This window comes from Arachis duranensis, chromosome 3 (genome assembly GCF_000817695.3).
Source record: "Arachis duranensis cultivar V14167 chromosome 3, aradu.V14167.gnm2.J7QH, whole genome shotgun sequence".
NCBI classification, from domain to species: Eukaryota; Viridiplantae; Streptophyta; class Magnoliopsida; order Fabales; family Fabaceae; genus Arachis; species Arachis duranensis.
Window position 1 is genome coordinate 133142365 of NC_029774.3, and position 21407 is coordinate 133163771.

The following is a 21407-nucleotide window of genomic DNA, read 5'->3' on the forward strand; positions in this document are numbered from 1 at the left end:
GCCCATCATATTTTGAGAACCTAATTTATTATAGTATAGTCACCAAAAAAATTTATTATAGTATCTCATATTTGAAATTTCGTTTTGCTTTTAAAATATTGATGAAAATTTCTGCAGATATTGATTCCTCTATTTATAATATGCCAAAAAGCACCATTAACTAAATCCTTATCCTTTCTTGAGTGAATATTTAACGGGTATAGGAAAGTAAAAGCGTATTAAGTTATTAACTAGTGCGTATCCAAATTGGACTTTACTCTCTAAATTACATTAAAAGAATAATTTAATCACTGCTCATAATAAAATGTAAATAGAAAAGTATCTAGCAATTAATTTGAGTCTAATCTTTTGAATAATGTATTTCCTTTCTTCTTTAATGTGGTCTAGGTGCGACGAATCCTCAGTGGAAAGCAAACAAATAAAATGTACAAATATATGTTAACCGTTAACGCTGCTGCCTATATATAATTAGATGAATATAATTTGAGATAAGTGTATGTGGAAATGGAGTTAATATACAAAGAAACGGTGAAACCAAGTTCACCCACGCCTCCTCATCTCAAAACTTATCCCCTCTCCTTCATGGACGTTAAAACAACTCCCAATTACGTCCCTCTACTCTACTTTTACCGTTCCAACCACCAGCTTCTAGAATCTACCGTAGCCTTGCTCAAGAAATCGTTATCTGAAGCTCTCTCACTGTACTACCCAATTGCAGGCAGGTTCAGAGATCAAGTCGCCATTCACTGCAACGACCAGGGAGTCCCACTGCTCATCGCAACAATCAAAACGAATCTCTCTCACATTCTCAACAACCCAACCCATGCAAATCTTCTCCCTCTCTTCCCTCAGAATCTGCCATGGAGCGCTATGCAAAATCCAAGAGATGACGCCATACTCGCCATTCAAATCAACTTCTTCTCCTGCGGCGGAATCGCAATAGCCCTCTGCATGTCTCACAAGTTCAGCGACATCTCCGCTCTCTTCAACTTCGTCAACGACTGGGCTTCCATCACCAAGAATCAGAATCACTCACTGCTTCCCTCTCCGCCCTTGCTCCACGCCGGAGTTTCTCTTTTCCCTCAAGGAGATTTTCCGGTTTACCCGGAACCACCGTACCCTGAGATCCATAACTCGGTGTGCAAGAGGTTTGTGTTCCAAGGTTCCAAGATCGATTCCCTGAAAGCCATGGCTGCACCGGTTCACGCTACAAGGATTCAAGTGGTGACTGCACTGATATGCAAGTGTGCGATTTCTGCGCTAGGGTTAAGCCCTAACACCCAGTTGTTAAGCTCCGTTGCCGTCAATCTCCGAAACAGAATCGATCCTCCCATTCCAAACAAGACCATAGGGAACATGATTTCGTTCTTCGTGTTTAGTTCCTCTCAGACGGATCAGCTGCCAGAGTTGGTAAGCAAGATGAAGCAAGGGATGGAAGGTAGTGAGGCGCAGATGAAGAAGTATGGAGGGAAGGGTAGGGACTTGGACTTCATTGCTGAGTTCGTGAAAGGAGACGCGGGAGAGGTTCCGGAGGCGGAGGATTTGAAGATTCCGGTGATGATAATGTCAAGCTGGTGTAGGTTTTCAATGTACGAAGCCGATTTTGGATGGGGGAAACCGGTGTGGATAGCATCTGTGAGTAATGTCCCGAACTTGGTGGTTTTTATGGATGCGAGAGATGGGAAAGGAATGGAAGTGATTGTGACCATGGAAGAGCAGCACATGGCCAGGTTCGAGTGTGATCACCACCTGCTTCAATACGCCTCCGTTGATCCGCCTGTTCAATTCCAACAAAATGATTTTTGAACATCTTAACTCTCTCCAAACATAAATCTAAAAATAATCATAACCATATTACATGTGCACCAAAATAAGTTATTATATGTTAAAATATAAATATATTTTAAAAAATAAATTAAATTATATATTTTTATTAATTTTAATGTCTAATTTTAATATATGAATAATATTTTTAAGGTTTATGTATGAGGCTAAATTCAAACTCTCAAAATTTGTTTAAGCGGATGAGTGAACTGATCACTCGACTAATTTAAATTAATTTTAAAAAAAAGATTTATATAATTTATGGGTTAACCACAAATTTGATATCCGAAAGATTTAACTGCTTGAAAGATATTGATAAAACATTCTTGATTTGAAATGCAACAAAAATAAATAATAATTATTATATCTTTTGTAAGTGACAAAAAAAATTTTATATTTAACAAACGACTTATTCAGTTGATCTGAATTTGCATAATAATATTTGAATAAATATTTAGAAAACGTAAAAAAAATTGAAACAAAATTTAATTTTTAGATTTTTTTGTTATATTTAAAAAAAAATATAGTAATTTACAATTAAAAAATTTTAAAAATTCACTTAACATAAAATTATCAAATTTTAAAAATAAAGATTTTTTTAATAATAATTGCAAAAAGTTTGCATCAAAATCTAATATCTAAAACTTTTTCAAAATATATATTAATATTTAATTCTTTTTGTCGCGTTATTAAATTACTTGAGAATTTATTTGTTATTAGTATATTTTTAAAATTCTTTTTGTTAGTGGTTTAAACTTTTAATATTATTTTAATAGTTTATTTTATAATTTTTTTCTTTTTTATTTTATATTTCTACACACTTATTATATATACGAGAACAAATATTTTATATCTTCCTTTCATACTTGTCGTCTGTAACACTTTACCACACTGAGTTTTACGTTTAAGCCGTAAAGCAGAAGAGGTGTGGTATTACGACCTCTAAAATAAAATGTATACATATAATAGCAAAAATATTATAATATACTAGGTGGTTTGAAGAATAGATGAAATAAAAATCACGAAATAAAAACACAACGCTCAAGAAACGAGTTAACTTGCGTGCTAAAAAAACTACAACTATCAAGCATAAGACAACAAAAGTAGGAGTAAAAGGCCAAAGATACAAAATAACAAGCTCCTAACTAGTCCCGCAAAGTCAAGGTTGGTCGGAGAATATATACACATATATATACATATTCAAAACCCAAATTTACTTAAATAAGATCCTGTCTCTCCATAAGCCTCTAAGAGGATCAAAAGGAACAAGTCATGCGGAGAGAAAACAAAATACATATATATACATAACTATACAACAAAATAACCCGATAACCACTTCGCTTCAGATGTCCAGATGCCTAACGAGGTGCCTCTCGACCTGCATCTGAAAAACAACAATATAGTATGAGGTGAGAACCAGAGGTTCTCAGTATGGTAAAGGTGTCACACATATAAGATATGAGGTCCTAAGAATGCCAGAGGCAATCCTAGAACACCGACACTCAAATTACAAAACTTAATGTATTAAACAGAAGGCATAAAAGGTGATTTACCAAGAGTATTTAGACCTAACTTAACTTAATCTTGAATCTAAGTCCTACTGCATTTCCTCCATACCTCCATTTTCGACAATATTTCACAGACAAATAAGCAGATAAAAGCAAACACAAAAAGGTTACAAGTACTGCAGGTAGCAAATATATATTTAACATAGCAAATGCACTTAGGCACACCCAGTTAATGCACAAACAAGTAATTCAAATAATATGCACATGATGCATGTCTGTCCTATGGCTAATGATTCTCATCTGTCGGTTATCAAACCAACCCGACAAGTCCGGTTTGGTAAACCTTTGAACTGTCTCCCGACGTGCATCCCCATGAGTCTATGCATCTCAATGGGGGTACCATTCTCGAGAATTTATAAGTGCCCGGTCACCCTTACGTCGTAGGGTCAACAGAGTATATAGTTTTCGACCTAGTACACGTGGTGGCAAGCCACAGTACTTAACCTAGAAAATCGCGTATCTCTGATCATTTAATTAATCAAGCCAAGTATTATACATAATCATTCATAACATTTCATAATCCAATTCATCACTTTCTCAGCTTTACTTCACCTCCAAGTTATCCCCACTTCCTAACTTCATCTGACTATCAGGTCTAATACTATTATTTATGATTAAAGGAATGAAAATAGAGGTTTAGAAGTTTGAAATAGGTTTTAAAACTCAAAAATCATGTTTGTTGGAACAGGGACCACACGTACGCATCAGAGTATAAAAAGGCAGCTCGTGCGCGCATCCCCTTACTATGTGTACGCGTAGATGAATACTTCATGTCACGCGTACGCGTGGACATGTTTGCTAGCTCCTTACGCGCACGCATAGGACCAAACGCGTACGCGTGGATGTACGTTTTTTTTAATCAGATTCAGTAGCAAAACTGCAGAATTAAAGAAAAGAAAATAGTTTTTGATTATAATCTTCCAACACCCATAACTTTTTCGATTTAAAATATTTTTCATCCGTTCTTCAAATGGCATAAACTTCATGAACCCAATTTTTTACTTTAAAAAAATTGAAAGCAAGTTAAGGGTCCGGAAGCCAAGTTATGCCTCGTTGAAATTCGGCCAAAAATCAACTTTTTGCAAACTTTTAAAACCTCATTTTCAATCAAAACAAATCCTATGCCATTAATCACCAAACCTGCACTTTCCAACACAATATGTCCTTCTTCATTAACACATCAACCACCATAACAATTATGCCTCATACCAACAATAATACTCATACATTTCTCCAAAATCCATCATTCAAAACTATAAATCACAACTTCTAAATTTATTTGCTTATATCCTCAAATCATTAAACAACAATCCATCAATCATCACCAACCAACCAACAAGCATCATGAGATTTTTGAAAGTATAGACACGAATGCACCTACTCTTCATTTGGTTCATGAGATGTGGAATTCAATGATCAAGAAGGTAAAAAGTGCTATATATCTCTATGAAAGAAAAGATGAACAAGAGTCATCGTCCTTCTACAATGTTGTGCACTCAATATTAGTTCAAAGATGGACAAAAAGTAACACACCTCTTCATTGTTTAGCACATTCATCGAATCCAAGGTAACTCTTTATATTTATTGTTTATTTTTATTTATAAGTGAAGATAATTGAATTATTACTAATTTATGCTTAACCACTAATTACATAGGTATTATAGCCACTAATGGTTAAGAGAAGATTCTACATGAGTTTCTTCTCATCAAGATATTGAGATCACTAATAAAAAAGTTAAATTCTTAAAGAGGTATTTTCCTGATGAAAAAGAGAGGAGAAAAATAAATATTGAATTTGCAAGCTTTTCTGATGGTAGAGGTGTCTTTGATGATTATGACTCTTTAAATGATAGAGGCATAGTTGATGCAAAATCTTGGTGGCTAATTCATGGTGGGAAAACAAAACTTCTTCAACCAATTGTTCTTAGGCTACTAGGGCAACCATCTTCTCTTCTTATTGTGAAATGAATTGGAGCACTTATTCTTTTATCCATCCCCTAAAAAAAACAAGTTGAAGTCTAAACATGCAGAAAATTTAGTATTTGTCCACACTTATTTTTGTCTTCTTTCAAGAAAAACTCCACAATGCAATAAAGGAAAAACTATGATGTGGGATATTGCTGGAGATATTTTTTCACCAATTGATGAAGAAAATGATATTATTGAAGTTACTTGCCTTTCTCTTGATGAACCAGAGTTAGAAATAGTGACTTTTTCTAATGATAAAGATATCAATCATATATGATAGAGAAATAGTATAACTTTAGATAATTTTTTTTATGTATATGTAATGTACAAAATTTTTATTATCTCTATTAAGATATAAGAGTTTATAATTTTATCTTTTGAATACCTATATACTTTAAGAAAAAATGCATATTATATTATTAATATATGTGTGTCCTCGTGTCCGACAATTTTTTAAAACTCACATAACACTTTTTTAAAACTCACATAACACCGTCTCGCATATCGTATCGTATCCCGTATCCGTACTATACTTCATACGACCTTACTGTATCACATAAGGTTGTTGACTAGGTGGGTAGTAAAATTTTACTTATATCATTTTGGTAAAAGTCTATTTTATAGAAACTAAAGACGGCTAAAGAATATAAGTAAAATTGTTGAAAGGTGACTATTATCATAAAAACATTTTCCCTGAAAATGATATTGTAGATTATTAAATAATTTAATCATATATATTCACTTAAACAGATCAAACATCTAATCATTCATAATATCACGTGTAAATGAAAATGTGTTCATATGATGATATGAAAGTACCGACCCATTTGCACAGAGAAAAAGGACTTTATTTTCATTTTTTTTTCGGGAAAAAAAAAAGTAATTCTCCCGAAATGCAGCCTTTTTCGATTGTCCTTTCGGATTTTTCTTTGGCCTTCACAATCCACACACTCTCCAATTATCAATACATAGAAAAAGAGAATGCCAAAACTTTCATGCTCTTCCTCTTCTTCCCCTCCTTTTAATTTAAAAGAAAAACACTAATCCTTTATTCCCCTCTCTCTTCTATACACACCATTTTGGTAGACTACCCCCCATTTTACCCCATCTCAAAATTAAATACTGACCAAATACTTGGTTTTGTTTTATCTCGAGTTCTCTTAAAAGAAAAGTTGGAAATTTTAACTAAAGGTTGGAGATGTGTCACTGTCACATACATGAGATAACATATTATTATAGGTGAAAACTCACGTGCAGTTGTCTTCATATGAAATTAATAGCTAAAAACCGTTAAATGACAATTTAGTCAAACACGTCAAATCATCTACCATTCTCAACTATTTTCACATAAAAACAACTGCATGTGAATTTACACAATTATTATATTGATATAACATATGCACATTGTACACGTGGCTCATCATTCGTTATGGTGGATTCTCCTTGGTGACTAGCCCCTTCAGGTAGAGCCATTTATGCATGGAAGGAAAAATACAAATTCCAGTGACAAACAAATAATAGGTCTGTTGTATGTAATACATACATATGTAACCAGACTGAATAATGCAAATATATGTCTGAGCATGTAAGAATACCTGAGTCGGAGAACTATAGCTGAATCTACAAAGTACATTAATAATATCAGGAATGTGGTGTTCAAAGCAAGTAACAACCAGTGACCCTTCCTCCATCACATAATGTTGGGCTCAGTTGCAGCATCCTTTCTAAAATTGAACAATTCAAATACAGGCAAGAACAGCAGGCAAATGAAATTTAACCTTGTGTAGAACATGAACCATTAATGCCAGCAAGCCAATGAAAAATTGAGTCCTACGACATGCTTGGGAGGATACAGTGATAGAGACAAAGAGTTGTCTCATTGCTTTTCGAGCTTTGCTGCAGCAACCTCTTCTATGAGCTTCCACGTGGCTTCGTGTTTTTGTTTCCCCTCTTCCAGAATCGCTTCGTCCTCTCGGAACTTATTCAAGCACTCCTCAAAGAACTCGGGGTCAGCGTCCAACAGGATTTTATGAACATTAAGGGATAAGTTCTTGACTAGTTGATTCCAATGGGAAGTGCTACTTTTCTCCAATGCAGGGAATACAATAGGCAGTATTACTTTCCGGTTTTGTCTGATTAAACTCTCAATATGTTCATTGTTCCACAAGTATAGAGCCCTCTCTGCCACCTGCAAAAGAATACACACTCCTTTTGAATAACTTTTCTATTGCCATTAGGTATTATAGACCTGTGTCTCTCCTTGATGAAAAAAACCAGAAAGTGCCTATGAAGAGAAAGAAACACCATATTGAGACACTTTTGGCGTAAATGCTTCCTCAAACCAAATATTATTCCATTTTCCACTATCAGGTTAAAAAGTGACTATTCCCCAATCAATCATTAAAGGTGAAGACAATTTACTAAAAATGAGATAACTAAAGCTAGAATTTGGCAAATTTCAACATCTCATATTTTGCCATTTGTAACAAGCTACATGTCAATGGAACCAAATGAATTAGGAAATTATGACCAGATCAAGTTATTTTGCATGAGGTTAACTCAGGAAGAAAGGTTATAAAACCATAAGAAGTTGGACCTACTTTTTCAAGCAATTGCCCCCTCCATTGACTTAAAAAGAAAATATGTCTAAAATAACAACAGGCATGCCAAACTATAGCATATGTGAAATTCCTGTGAACTATCCAGTTATCCATGATATTCACTGACCAAACCCAATACAGCCTCTGGCACAAAGATTGGATCTGTATAATTGGGTTAACTTTAAATAAAGTAAGATATATTACAAAATTACAATCAGAGCATGCAAGAATCACCAGCATGAGAATGCATTCAACTTTGGAAAACAAATCTTCAACAATAGATTTGCAAGACAAACACAGCAGAAGTACAAGTTGATTACACTATAATTGGTCATTTACCTGAAAGTGTGAGCTACCCAAGCAACGGGAAATTTGGTAGAACAGAGGCACCATGCATCTTTGGAATTCTGGTGGCTGAGTAGCTTCCAGAACTTCCTCTAGCTCAGTTAGAAACATGACTTCTTTTGAGCTATTAGTGATTGGCCAGTATTTCAACAAACCCCTTATAACAGTATCTGCAAGCTTGCAGTCCTTTTCAACAAACTGCAAAATGCAGTATGACAACTGCTGATGGTACATAGCCAAGCATTTTGGTTTATGAAGAGGGATTAAAGCACGAACAAGAAACAATTTGTGCTCTTCTTTGAGTGGCAGTGCAAATCCGTTAATTATACTTCCCAATACCTCAAGAAGCTCAGCAATCCCATTAAACTTTTCTGTTTCAAAAATAAATCGGAAGAATATGTTGTTGATAGATTTCCTAATAAATGGGCGATGAACCATAAACTTTCCATAGATCCGATGCAGGATAGTTTTCAGATATTCCCTCTCCCTGGGATCCTCAGAATCAAAGAGATCTAACAATCTGAGAACGAACGAGTGATCAATGTATTTCTTAGCCAGCTTTGCATCAGTCTCAGGAGATGCAACAAACCTCAGAAGAAATTCATACACAATTTGCAAGTGAGACCAGGCAGGGTCTACCAGTGGTTCCTCATCTTCCAGATCAAATGCTTCTAGAACCTTGTTTTCACGGGGCTGTGGATTAAGTGACCTAAATAAGTTAGCAGATACCATCTGGATAACTTCTTGCATAACAGTTTCGGTAAATTTCCCATTTACAGAAGTGACATATTCCACCAGCTCAAGCAATGTCTGTCTTTTGATTTCTTTTTCCTTTAAATTCTTCGTCGGGTCGGTGAAGTCAAAAACTACACAGCACAACTTCAGTTTCCTGATAAATAAGCTTTGCTTCTCAGAGTTTACAACATCCCTAAAACTAGGCAACGCTTCATAAGGGGAATTTATCGAATTACCATTTAGTTTTGAGTTTACACCCGCATGAACTTTACTCCCATGATTATATGCTGACCTGAAAGCAGCATCAGGGTTGGAAACAGATGCGCTATTCGACACTATTGCTTCATTAGTCATAAGTCCAGGATCAGCCGTAATCAGGGATGGGGTTGATGAAGCCCCAAATTCACGATTGTCAGCAGACCTAGATGGCTTCCGAGGAAGCTTGCCCAGTATCTGTTTGATCATAATTTCAAATCTAAGCTAACACTAAACAACAGAAAAACCTCCAACCAAAGTCAGATATATTTGCACCCTTTGGTGATGCATCCAATGCAACACCTATCCAAGCTTTTCACAGTGAAGGAGCTAAACCCAGAAGCATAACTAAAATACTCTTCAAGTCAGCATATAGACACACAAAAAGGAGCTGTACAAATTGAAACACAAGGAAGATGTAGGACCAGTGGCAGTTCCCAAATAATGATTTAAACAGCAACCAGAAGCATCAAAGCAGAACCGTTTATGCTGAAACCTCGTCATCGTCACAAACTAGGGAAAACGGAAAACCCTTGTGCCTGAAAAGCAATAAAGAACCTTAATTTACACCTTCTGAACTCAAGTACTCAACTCAATAGAAATTAACCAAGTTATGACTTCACTAGGGTAAAAGATAACATTTTTCCCCTCTTTTTTCTATCAGTGGAACCTGGCACAGTTCCAGCTCCAGTATCAATACAAAGATTTCAAAATCATACTAACCTTTCTCCAATAATCGTGAGGTAGATGGAAAATTAAGTGATGAGAGTGTGATCCAGAACAGCAACGTTGTACTCGTGCATAATTCCTTCATTCAAATGGCATCATCAAGCTATGGGACAAAAGTCAAAAGCGTGTGAGAGAAGTGAAGTTGGTTCTAGTGAGTTTAAGAACTTGCCCAGTAGCGGGAAATTGAAACACGAGTGAGAAAGAGAAAGGAAAATTGGGAAAAGAAGAATCTTTTGATTGTTTCCAGTTGAAGCAATTTGAAGACAAGGGGAAGAAGGAGGGGGGAAAGCCGGAAAGGACCCCACGAAATAATGAAATATCATCCAAATCAAATAAGATTTTAATTTTGATCCATGTAAAGCGTTAATCATATATGTTTTTTAATGTAAAAAAGTAATTATTTTTATTAATTTGATATTATATAATTAAATATATGTATAAAATTATTTTATACAGTATATTAAAATTAAATTTATTAAAGAAAAAAATAATTTTATGAAAAAAAAAATGTAAAAGTAAAGCAAAGATGATAAAAACAAAGAAAATTGGGACCTCCTTGATAAACCCTTTCACTTTTGGAGTTTTGGTTATTTAATTGCAACATCTCTTTGGGCTTTCTGTAATTACATGCCATCTCACCTTATGGATTTGTACCCGATTTTCTTTTAGAAAATATCTTTTCAAAATAATGAGAGGATAAGGTAATGTTAATTGAAAAATTAAATTGAAGATTTATTCCCCCACAGTGTTTTCTTCTTTCTTGTAATTCCTACTTTTTATATGCAATAATTTTTTACATAATTTTTTTGGTTAAGTAAGTTTTCAATTCTCGTAATTTCTTTTGATACTATGAAGTTTTGTTTGGTTTAAGTACTATGCAATTTGAAATTTTTATTTTGTTCTTTAGAATTTTCAAAAATTAATTATTTTGGTTTTTATCATTCAGTTCAGGTCCCTCTAAATTATTATGATAATGGTTAAGTCATTTCTTTTCTGGGAAAAAATGATTATGTTGGATTTAGTATATGCTAGGTGACTTTTGTTGGCATGTAAATAACTCACTTTAAAAATTATACGGCCAAAAACACAAGCTTATTTTTTTATGGAGAGTAAAATTAACAAAAGAAAGATTTTATAGAGACTCGCAACTTATTCAACCCTTATTTTTATAAAAATTTTATTATAGTATTGTTTTTTTTAATCATTAACATGTATAATTAATTAATTATTAAACTGAAATATAAGTGTATAACTAAGTTATATACAAAAAATGTATTGAATATAGAAGTAAAATTATCAAAATAAGAATAATAATATTCACTTTTGGCAAACACATTGGGGAGAAGAGAAGCCCGTTTGAGCTTCTTGAAAGTTTCACTTTAATGTTTGGCAATTTTTATCTTTGTGAACGCAGAATTGATTCTGTCTCTGAACCCACGTTTAGGACAAGCTCAAATTTGTAACTTCTGCGTTTCACGTTTCACGTTTCATGTTTAGGAGAAGCTAAAATATTTCTTTTTTACCAACCCTACCTTTTATTTTCTTCTATAAAAATGATACTAGTAACTATTATCTTCACAGTCATTCTTTGTAGTTCTTCCTGCTTTTTCATAATTTTTTAGTTCCATTTTTTTCATCAAAATCGTTCAGATTTATTTCAATCACTAACAAATTATGGAAAAGTTTGGTTATCATTAAGAAATTAGATGAGAATTTTTTTTCTTTTCTACCAACTTTATCCTTTGTTTTCTTCTATAAAAAAATGCAAGTAACCATATAACTTTTACAATAGTTCTTTGTATATGTTTTTTGTTCCAATTTTTTTTCATACAAATTTATTTCAATCACGCTCGAGATAAAAAATTTATTATTTTTTGTTTATATAAATTCTTTTTTCTATCCTTTATTATACTATATTTATGTTGTGTATAATTTTTTTTATTTTTTTATTTGGTTTTATTCGTATGAATTTTATTTACTTTTTATTATATTTTTTTATATAATATATGTTGTTGATCGTAATTATTATATACGATGTTTGCTATGTTTTTTCCGTTTTTATTGTACTTCTGATTGTACTTTATTTTCGTCTTTATTATATACTAATTATAAGTAACAATAGAGCCATAAATAATAAAAATTTATAGTCTAAAATAATATTAAATTAAAGAGTACTGACGATACTAAAAAAAATTATAGAATATTTTCTTTTTGTGTGACATTATAAAATTTATAGTACTCTCTTTTATATTTTTATTTTTTATTTTATTTATTTTATTTATATGATAAATATTTTTTATATTATTTTCTATAGTATTCTGATTTTGCAGGTATATAAAATTGATGTCTATTTTAGTAATTTTTCATCTAAAAGTGATTTTGAGTTGTATAATCCAAACAACATTTATTTTACTATAATCAATTTTGATATAAAGATTACCAAACATAAATCACGTTAACCCAAATTAACTTATCATCAAAATCAATTTTACAAAATCAATTTTATGCAAACTCTGGTTTGCAAACTGTAATCCAAACACACACATAGCAGTTAGGTGGTTGGTGGTGCAATAGAGTTGCACAATGTGGTGGATCCGTCAAGGGTTAAGGAAGGTAGTCGTCCAAGATTAGTTAGAAAAAGATAAAAATAAGAGTTTAATTTTAATGTATTTATTTTTTTGGATGACCATTTACGTGATTAATATAAAAAATAATTATTTTTATGATAGTTATCAAATTTGGGCCGACCGATTCAATCAAAAAACCAATAAACTAAACCCAAAATCAATCCGGTCCAAATCAAAGACGGTTTTCTCTATCGAATTAGTCAAATCCAATATGATCCGATAAAAATCGGTCAAATCCGAATCACCCGAACCCGTTCTGGCCCATCCGAGTCTACAGTGTATCGGTCCCTTAGCAGAAGCGTGGAAGAGACGCTCTATAAATATATCAATGGACTCAAGAGTCTGACCCGTCCGATTTTACGGTGCACCGGCCTCTCAGCAGAAGCGTGGAAGAGATGCTCTACAAATGTACCGGGAGACTACAAAAAACTAAATTTAAAGTGGGCACTGAAGGTTTGAATCAAAGATCTTATCCATGGGAGTTACTTCTTTACCATTGGACTATATTACTTATTATTAAGATAAGTGCTAACTAATATATATTGAAAACATTTAGTTACATTACATAAAATTTTTATTTAATTTTAATTTTAATTATATTAATTATTAATATAAATATAAATTTTATTAAATACTTATAAATTAAAAAATGAATAAATAATCATTTTATTATTCACAATTTATTTTTTCATTATATGATGTATACTAATATTATTTTTTCAATAAATAATTATAGTATCTAATAACATAATAGGCATAAACTAATTAATAAATTATTAAAATTTTAAAATAATTATATTGGTATAAAAATAATTAAAAATACTTATTATAAAAAATTTAACATTTTATAATTATTTAATTATAACTAGATCGATGGTTCAACCAGTAATCAGAAGGTTCAAGCAATGACCTAGTAATTCACTATTTTGATTATCGATGCGGTTTTGATAAGTGATAACTATGATTTTTACTAATGTGACATTAACAGATACACATGTAAAATTACTTTATACTGAGGGTGCATTAAAATTAGATTATAAAAATAAATGATCAAATTCTTTTAAAATGAGAAAATTAACAAGTAAAAAAATTAATAATCCAATTATCTTTAGATAATATAAAATAAAAATTACAAATTTAATAGTAATTAATTTTTTATTTTATCATTTTATAACTCTACAGTACTAACTTCGGATGAGTTCTTTTCAGGAATAAAAAATCAGGGAATGTTATCGTTGATCAAAATTTGGAGCATCAAACACGTTTAAATGCCAATACATCATAGCATTATCTATAACCAATTAACCATGCATCCTGCATTAAAATCTACTGTTTCTCCTTTCTTTTCTTTCCTTTTTTTTCCATGAATTCTTTTCAGTTTTGTACCCTTTAAACCTTTGTGTGGGATCAAATTCCTTTTAACACTTGTATAGATATATCTTCAAGGTAACTGATGGATGAAGTCTCGTAGTAATTAATAGTAATTATCTTATTTCAAAGGCGTGTGTTACTTCGTTGACTTACATTCTCAATTAAATATAACATCAGCCAGTTATTTTTGTATCAAGAAGGAAGATATATACCCTTGAGTCTTGACTTTTTAGTCCCATATCCACATTAGATAGCAAGTGATTGTGACAGAAAATGTTGAAAAGAGAGAGTTGTAATTTATAATGGTGGCAAAATACATCTCGAGTTTTCTTCAATTAGTCATATAATTACATTACAACAACTTCAAGTAGGGTAGTAATGTTTCCTCCAAAAAAATAAAGGAAAAAAGCCAACTTTCTCAAATATAACAACGACAACAGAATTGACCATTAATCATGCATTGTCACCTCATTAAGAGTTTGATCTCTCGGATAGTTTTACCATAACAAAACTCTTTTATTGAGATGACAATATATGATTTGATGTTAGTATATATTTTTATATGGACAGAGAAATCAAAATTGAATCACAATAATTTGGCAAGGAGTATTGCTTATATGCAAACTCACCATCCATGCCACCAACATCAAGCAGCACAGCCACTCAGTTGTTGTTACTGTTGTATACACTCTTGTGCTGCTGTGTTACATGCTGCATAATATCTCAAAACCATACATCCCATTATCCATGAAGACAGTTCCATCAAGGAGCACCCAAATACTACATTTCTTCAGGAAGCTGAAAAGATAAACTGAAGGATTTAGACATAAATTCAAAGTACTCTATGCCATTGTTCTTGTAATAATGAAGAATCCAAAATTCTTTAAGCCCTTCTCTTCCCTCTCTTTCTGATTATGCTTTCAACTCACAAGCATACCCTTAAGGCATCACATATTTCACTTAACAGAGTTTAAAATTTCAAGTGGCATAGGCTGACTTTAGAGCCAGTCACATAGGAAGCTACAGACTTTAACCTTTACATGAACAGGATTTATCATGGTTTGACCAAATTCTACATCATGTTGCCCCTACAGGTTTGATACAAACTGGGTTTAAGTTAGATCACAAGGTTTGCAAGGTACACTCTCAGAAGTTATAAAAAAAGGATTAAGGGTTTAAATGTGCTGAGTCTCGATATAAAAGGATATTTTATATCGAACATTAGCTTTGGCTGCCACCCAGGAGCTAGGAAACATTCAACAAATTGATTCTCTACTCCTATTCACCAATCCATTACATGAAAAAAAATATTAAAATACTACAAAATTTCTTAAAATTATCAGTTAATAGAGCAGAATACATATCCCAGTTCTAACTAACCTGCAGATCTAATAATGGGTTATTGAACAAGCACGGCTTCACTACTTGCAGCCTTCTTTACAGCAAGTTCCTCTAATTGTTTCCAAGTGGCTACACGTCTTGCAGTGGCTTCATCTTGCTTTGCTTCATATTTGTCATATTCTAGCACACAGTCCTTGAATAGATCAGGATCAAGATCATAAAAGATCTTCCGCACGTTTAAGGTCAAACTATGGACAACCTGGTTCCAGTGATTTCTAGTATTTTTCTCCAATGCAGGGAAGATAATGGGAAGAATTACTTTACGATTTTGTTTGATTAAGCTCTGAATGTGATCATTATTCCACAAGAACAAAGCTCGTTCAGCCACCTGACACAGTTAAAACATGAGATTTAATGTACGTAGAATAGTATAATGCAGCTGAAGCTAGGCCATAGGTTTATGATAAATGACAACTATATTTTAATGATTTCATATCATTGGCGTTGCATGATGAGATTTACACTACAAGGCCAATTAATTAGATTCATTTAAGCATATTGATAGTCAACAATATCTGATATTTGGAAGTAAAATCACAAACATATAGCTTATGTGGATCACAATTCACAGCATTAACTTCTAACAGTCAAATATTGTAAATAACAAGTTAGAAGTGCGAAGTCACACGATATGAAAGTGATACAGAGGTGACCTCTAACGCATAAGACATAAATTTAAAGAGGAACTTTCCTAAATTACTAGGAAACATATGTGCTAAAGTGAGTCATATGCTAGAAATGAAATCAATCTTGCTACATTCTAACGAATACGATTGACATCCAGTCATCAGGAATTCACTTAACAACCTAAGCTTTTGGGAAATCTATCCTCATGAACCTAGTGATCAAGAGTTTAATACTTCCTACATTGTTACTCTAAATTAAAACTAATTTTCACAATGTCTGGTCAAACTCAATGCTTCAAGTACAAAGAGCTTCCAAATGAGAGTGCATATTAAGGAAATTTTATGAGGGAGGAAGGAATGGGGTGCCTGAGAGAGTTGGGACCAGCACGTTAACGGCTTACTAGAAACATAAAACACACAATACAATACATTATAGCATATTATCGAATAACCTTTACAAGTTTCCAGCAAGATCAAAATCTCCGATCATGAAAATTGCATACCACCATTGGTTTTAATTTCTTAAAAGCTTTTCCATACAGGTTTTATAATCAGCATCCTTAATTATCCTCCGCATATTTAGCAGCATTGTGCACTCTGTAAGCAGTGAGGAAAAACTAAGATTTCTTGTAAACTCACAGTGCTCATACAAGACGAGGTTCAAACACTAACACGTTCATGGAGATATGGCTCAAGGAAACAAAAAACTTCACAATGTCTTTATTATTGTTGCTTTTTAATTTGTTGTTGTTAAATTGAAAATATAGACCCAAAGATATAAGCAATAAAACCTTTGGTTGGTGAGTAATATGGATTCTTGACTGGAACAAACAAATGAATATCAAAAGGCAGAAAGCCAGAAACAACAAAAAGGGAGTACAAGAGCATTAAGAATTCCCTACCTGAAAGTGTGGGCTGTTCAAACAACGGGCAATACGCCGAAACAATGGCACCATACAGCGCTGGAATTCTGGAGGTTGAGTTACTTCCAAGATTTCTTCCAACTCTCCGAGGAACATAACTTCCTTTGAACTACTGGTTATTGGCCAGTACTTCAACAATCCCCTAATGATGGCATCTGCGAGTTTGCAATCTTTCTCTACAAATTGAGTAATGCAGTAAGATAATTGCTGATGATACATTGCTAAGCATTTTGGTTTGTGCAACGGAATCAATGCACGAACAAGGAACAGTTTATGCTCTTCTTTCAATGGCAAAGCGAAACCATTAATGATGCTGCCCAGTATTTCAAGGAGCTCAGCAATCCCATTATGTTTCTCCGTCTCAAAAATCAAACTGAAGAAGACATTATTGATGGCTTTCCTAATGAAAGGGCGATGAACCATGAACTTCCCATAGATGCGATGCAAAGTCATCTTTAAGTACTCCCTTTCTCTGGGATCTTCGGAGTCAAACAACTCCAACAGCTTTAAAATGAGGGACTGATTAATGTACCTCTTAGCCAACTTTGCATCCAGCTCAGGTGATGCAACAAACCTCAGAAAAAGTTCATACACAACTTGCAAGTGAGGCCATGCAGCATCCATCGAAGGCTCATCGTCCTCCGCCTCAAGGCCTTCAACGAATTTGCTATCACGCGGCTCAGGACTCAATGTTCTGAATATATTAGCAGACACCATTTTCACAACCTCCAATGTCACCACTTCGGTAAACTTGCCATGCGCAGAGGTCACATAATCCACCAATTCCACCAATGTCTGCCGCTTAATCTCCTTCTCATTGAGGTTCTTTGAAGGGTCAGTGAAGTCAAAAACAACAGTGCACAACCTTAGCTTCTTCACAAACAAAGCCTGCTTCTCAGAACTGTGAACATCCCTGAATGTAGGCAATGGTTCGTCATAAAGACACATCAAATCCCCATTCAAACCCGATGATGCAACATTACCATGATTCTGATGATGCCCTGCATCTAAATCAGAATTTCCATGCAATGCAGGAGAAGAATTCCCCTGTTTTGAATGAACATGGTTTCCACTTCCACCATGTTCAGAACCTTTGGATGACTTACGAGGAAGCTTATTGAGTATCTGTTTGAACATAATAACAATAATAACAACAACAATGATTCAAAATGAGAAAAACTAACACCCTCCAACAAATCTGAAAAAACAACACCAATCCTTGAAGCTTCCCTCGTAATATAAGAATAATTCAATGAAATACAATCATGTTATGAACCGAACAGACACAAAGGTGGTTGTTTTCTGTTGCATAACGTGTTTCCTTATGCAGAAAGAGGATAAGGTAAAGAGAAGACATGCTCATCTGGGTATCAAAAGAAACCCCATTTTCCTGATTACTCTGCCCATGGTGATGGAGAAGACCCAGTTCTGAATCTCGTTCATTCGATGATTGAATTGAGAAGATGAACGAGGAATCTTTTGCAAGTAATGCCCTTTCCTTTTCTTCTGTTTTGTTTGGGAAACCCCTTTAGATAAAGAATGAAACTTTTTTGCAACAGAGAAACGAATTCAGAAACAAACAAAAACGTGTGTGTATGGTTGGGAAACAGAGATCACGAGGTTCACAATTCAGGAAATGGGGGAACTCAATCTTCTCCTTCGTTTTCAGAATGTTCTTCAGAATTCAGATTTTCCCTTCCTTTTTTCCTTTTATGTTTATATTTCAATTTTTTTTTTCTGGATGAAAATAGAAGAGAATTTTGCAAGTATCTATCTGTAAAAAGAACCCAAAAAAAAAATGGGAAGGAATATTCAAAGAGAAAAAGAAAAATAGTAATAACAATAATAATAATAATAAAGGGCAAAAGCACATGCAGTGTAATACAAGCGTACATACAAATGATAATTTTTATAAAAAAAAAAAAAGTACTAATAAAATAATTAAAGGGATGGTTGAGAAATACTTGATAAGCAAAGCAAGCAAAGGAAGGTTGTTTAATGAAAATAATAACAAAATTTAATTTTAATACATTCAGACATTACAATATTTTACATAATTTTTTAATTATATTTAATTTTTAAATAATTATTTATATAATTAATATAAAATAATTATTTTTATTAATTTAATATTATCTAATTAAATGTACGTATAAAATTATTTTTCATTAATATTGCATCAAAATTCAAAAGTAAATTCATGATTATATATGTATGTGGTAGTTGATTATTGAGATAGAGAGTAATTTCTTTTGTGGTTATATCAATCAATGATTCAGAGTCATATTTAGAAGAAAGGGTTGGAGACATAAGCAAATGGGCCAAGAATGTGCCAGTGAGCCACTAATCAGAAGCCATCAAATTAGGGTGGGAAATATTTAGGGTGACAGCTTTACTCATCATCATGACATGTAATGAGTATTTATTTGGGTAAGCAAATTTCAGTTAATTCAAATTTAAGTAACATTAACCTGTCACTAATCTTGTTGCAGCATACAAAAAATTCTGTCACTTATCGCAGAGTAAATTAGTAATTATTAATTTGATTTTTAGGTGGGATGAGAAAAAATTACTAGCTTGTTTCTCTAGTGAAAAATAATTACAATTATGAACTTAGTTGTATACAAAATTTATTAATTATTTTTTTTAGAATTTAGTTTTAGTAAATTAATAATTTAAAAGATTTTTTTAAAAACACATAAAGAAGAAACTGCTACAAAACAAAAAAGAATTTATCTCCTCTTAGATTTAAACACACTGAATGCATGTTCACCCTTAAGACGCTATCATAGCTAAATTTTCACTTTCTAAAAATTTTATAGAATTCTAATAATAAAAGTCCATTTAAAAAGTTTTAAAAATAATTTTTTTGAGTATTTCACTTATAAAAAATAGTAATATTTTTTTGAGCTTTTAACTTATGAAAAATAGTAGTATTAATGTTTGGTATAATTTTTAAAATAAAATTATTATTTTTATAAAATAAATATTTTTAAAATTAAAAATTCAAAAATAAAATAACTTATTTATAAATTACTTTTAACATAATTATTTATTATTTAAATTATTTTATTAAAAAAACTTAAATAAACTATTTATCCAAATTGGATCTAACTGCAAAATCAAATACTACATGCCTCACGGCCTCACCTACCCGCACAAACTAACATTCATAATAGACGAGTCATTCACATTAATTGCATTATTTTCTCTTAACATCTTTTATCAATGTTATTCTTTTATTAATACCAAATAAAACCTTCTCTTCATATATATATATATATATGCGCCATTGATCCATATATTTCTATCAAATAATATCAAACAATATACTTAGTTTTAGACTCATGGTTTTTAATTGAAAGTAGTTAAACATATCATTTTATATATCATAAAGCTAAAAATAATAATCCTATTTTACATCCCTTCGATTTTATTCATATGTATTATTATTAAATTAATCATTTCTATTAATTTAAATTAATATACCTGTTAAAATTTTCAATAACAATTTTCTCTACAATGTGAACTATTACAAATGTTATTGCCTAATTATTTGTTACAAGGTGGTATTGGTAGTTTGACAACCAAAAATTTCAAATTCCAAGTTTGAAAATAATAAGAGAAAATTGCAATAAGAGATCTTTTCCCATACAAAATGGTTTAAAAAAGAATCTATACATTTTAGATAATTTTTTAGTGATAAGAGGTGAATTTAGCAGCTCCACTAACATACACACAAATTATTATTTTCATTCTTCGTTAGAAAAGAAAAGAACATGATTGTTTTGTTATAAATTATTATTATTATTATTATTATTATTATTATTATTATGAAGTATAAAAAAGAGTTTAACTACCAAATTTCTTTTGTAATTGTTAAAAAGTTAAATATAAAAGAATTTTGTAAGGAAAAAAGTTTTACTTTTTAAAAATATTTGATGTATATAAAAATATATATATAATACTTATATTTTATAACATAAATAACTTTAGTGAAAGTATTGGATAATAATTTAGTTAACAGAATTGTATTAACAAACATAAAAATCACAATTTTTTTTCTTTTTTTTCAATAGTACGGTTCCTCAGAAAATTGTAGTCCCCAGTGGAAAGGTCTGTTCGACTTTCTTCTCAATGTTCATCCTCTTTTTGCATCGTCGGGAGTTGTTGGGATCGTTTTTTCGACCGATCTATCTCTCTATTTAAGTTCATTTTTTTATTCGGTGGTTAATTTTGTTGACTTTATAAAGTGATTGATTAATAGCACTAAGATAACATTGTTCAAAATAATGTTTTTAGTAGAATATTATGTGTTTGTAATTTTTTTAATTATAAATTTTGATGTTTAAAATTGTATGTAAAATTTTAATAATAAATTATAAACAATTTATTACGTGAAATTGTAAAAATTTGAATTTATTAGTTTTAGAAA

General features: G+C 32.0%; 3 protein-coding genes across 4 annotated transcripts in view; 1 reads left to right on the forward strand and 2 right to left on the reverse strand.

Moving 5' to 3' along the window:
* Positions 1–504: 504 nt before the first annotated feature.
* On the forward strand, positions 505–1806 carry LOC107481922 (stemmadenine O-acetyltransferase-like). The gene has a single exon (XM_016102277.3). The coding sequence runs from the start codon at positions 505–507 to the stop codon at positions 1804–1806; it is 1302 nt and encodes a 433-aa protein (XP_015957763.1).
* Positions 1807–6832: 5026 nt separating this feature from the next.
* Positions 6833–10336, reverse strand: LOC107481986 (serine/threonine protein phosphatase 2A 59 kDa regulatory subunit B' eta isoform). The gene is made up of 3 exons (XM_016102344.3): positions 10019–10336; positions 8300–9834; positions 6833–7548 (listed from the first exon to the last, which is right to left on the reverse strand). Exons 2-3 carry the CDS (start codon positions 9503–9505, stop codon positions 7237–7239), a joined length of 1518 nt encoding a protein of 505 aa, XP_015957830.1. The 5' UTR covers positions 9506–9834; positions 10019–10336; the 3' UTR covers positions 6833–7236.
* Positions 10337–14148: 3812 nt separating this feature from the next.
* LOC107481985 (serine/threonine protein phosphatase 2A 59 kDa regulatory subunit B' eta isoform) overlaps positions 14149–21407 on the reverse strand; it is an 83706-nt gene continuing 76447 nt past the window's right edge. The window contains exons 2-4 of one of the 2 annotated variants that reach the window (XM_052258167.1): positions 16952–18151; positions 15403–15751; positions 14149–14820 (exon numbers count right to left, since the gene is read on the reverse strand). In XM_052258167.1, the coding sequence (XP_052114127.1) occupies positions 15422–15751; positions 16952–18109 (1488 nt within the window). In that variant the 5' untranslated portion in view covers positions 18110–18151 and the 3' untranslated portion in view covers positions 14149–14820; positions 15403–15421. Of the gene's footprint in view, positions 14821–15402; positions 15752–16951; positions 18742–21407 lie in introns of those variants that run through there. The other variant, XM_016102343.3, reaches the window with a different exon arrangement.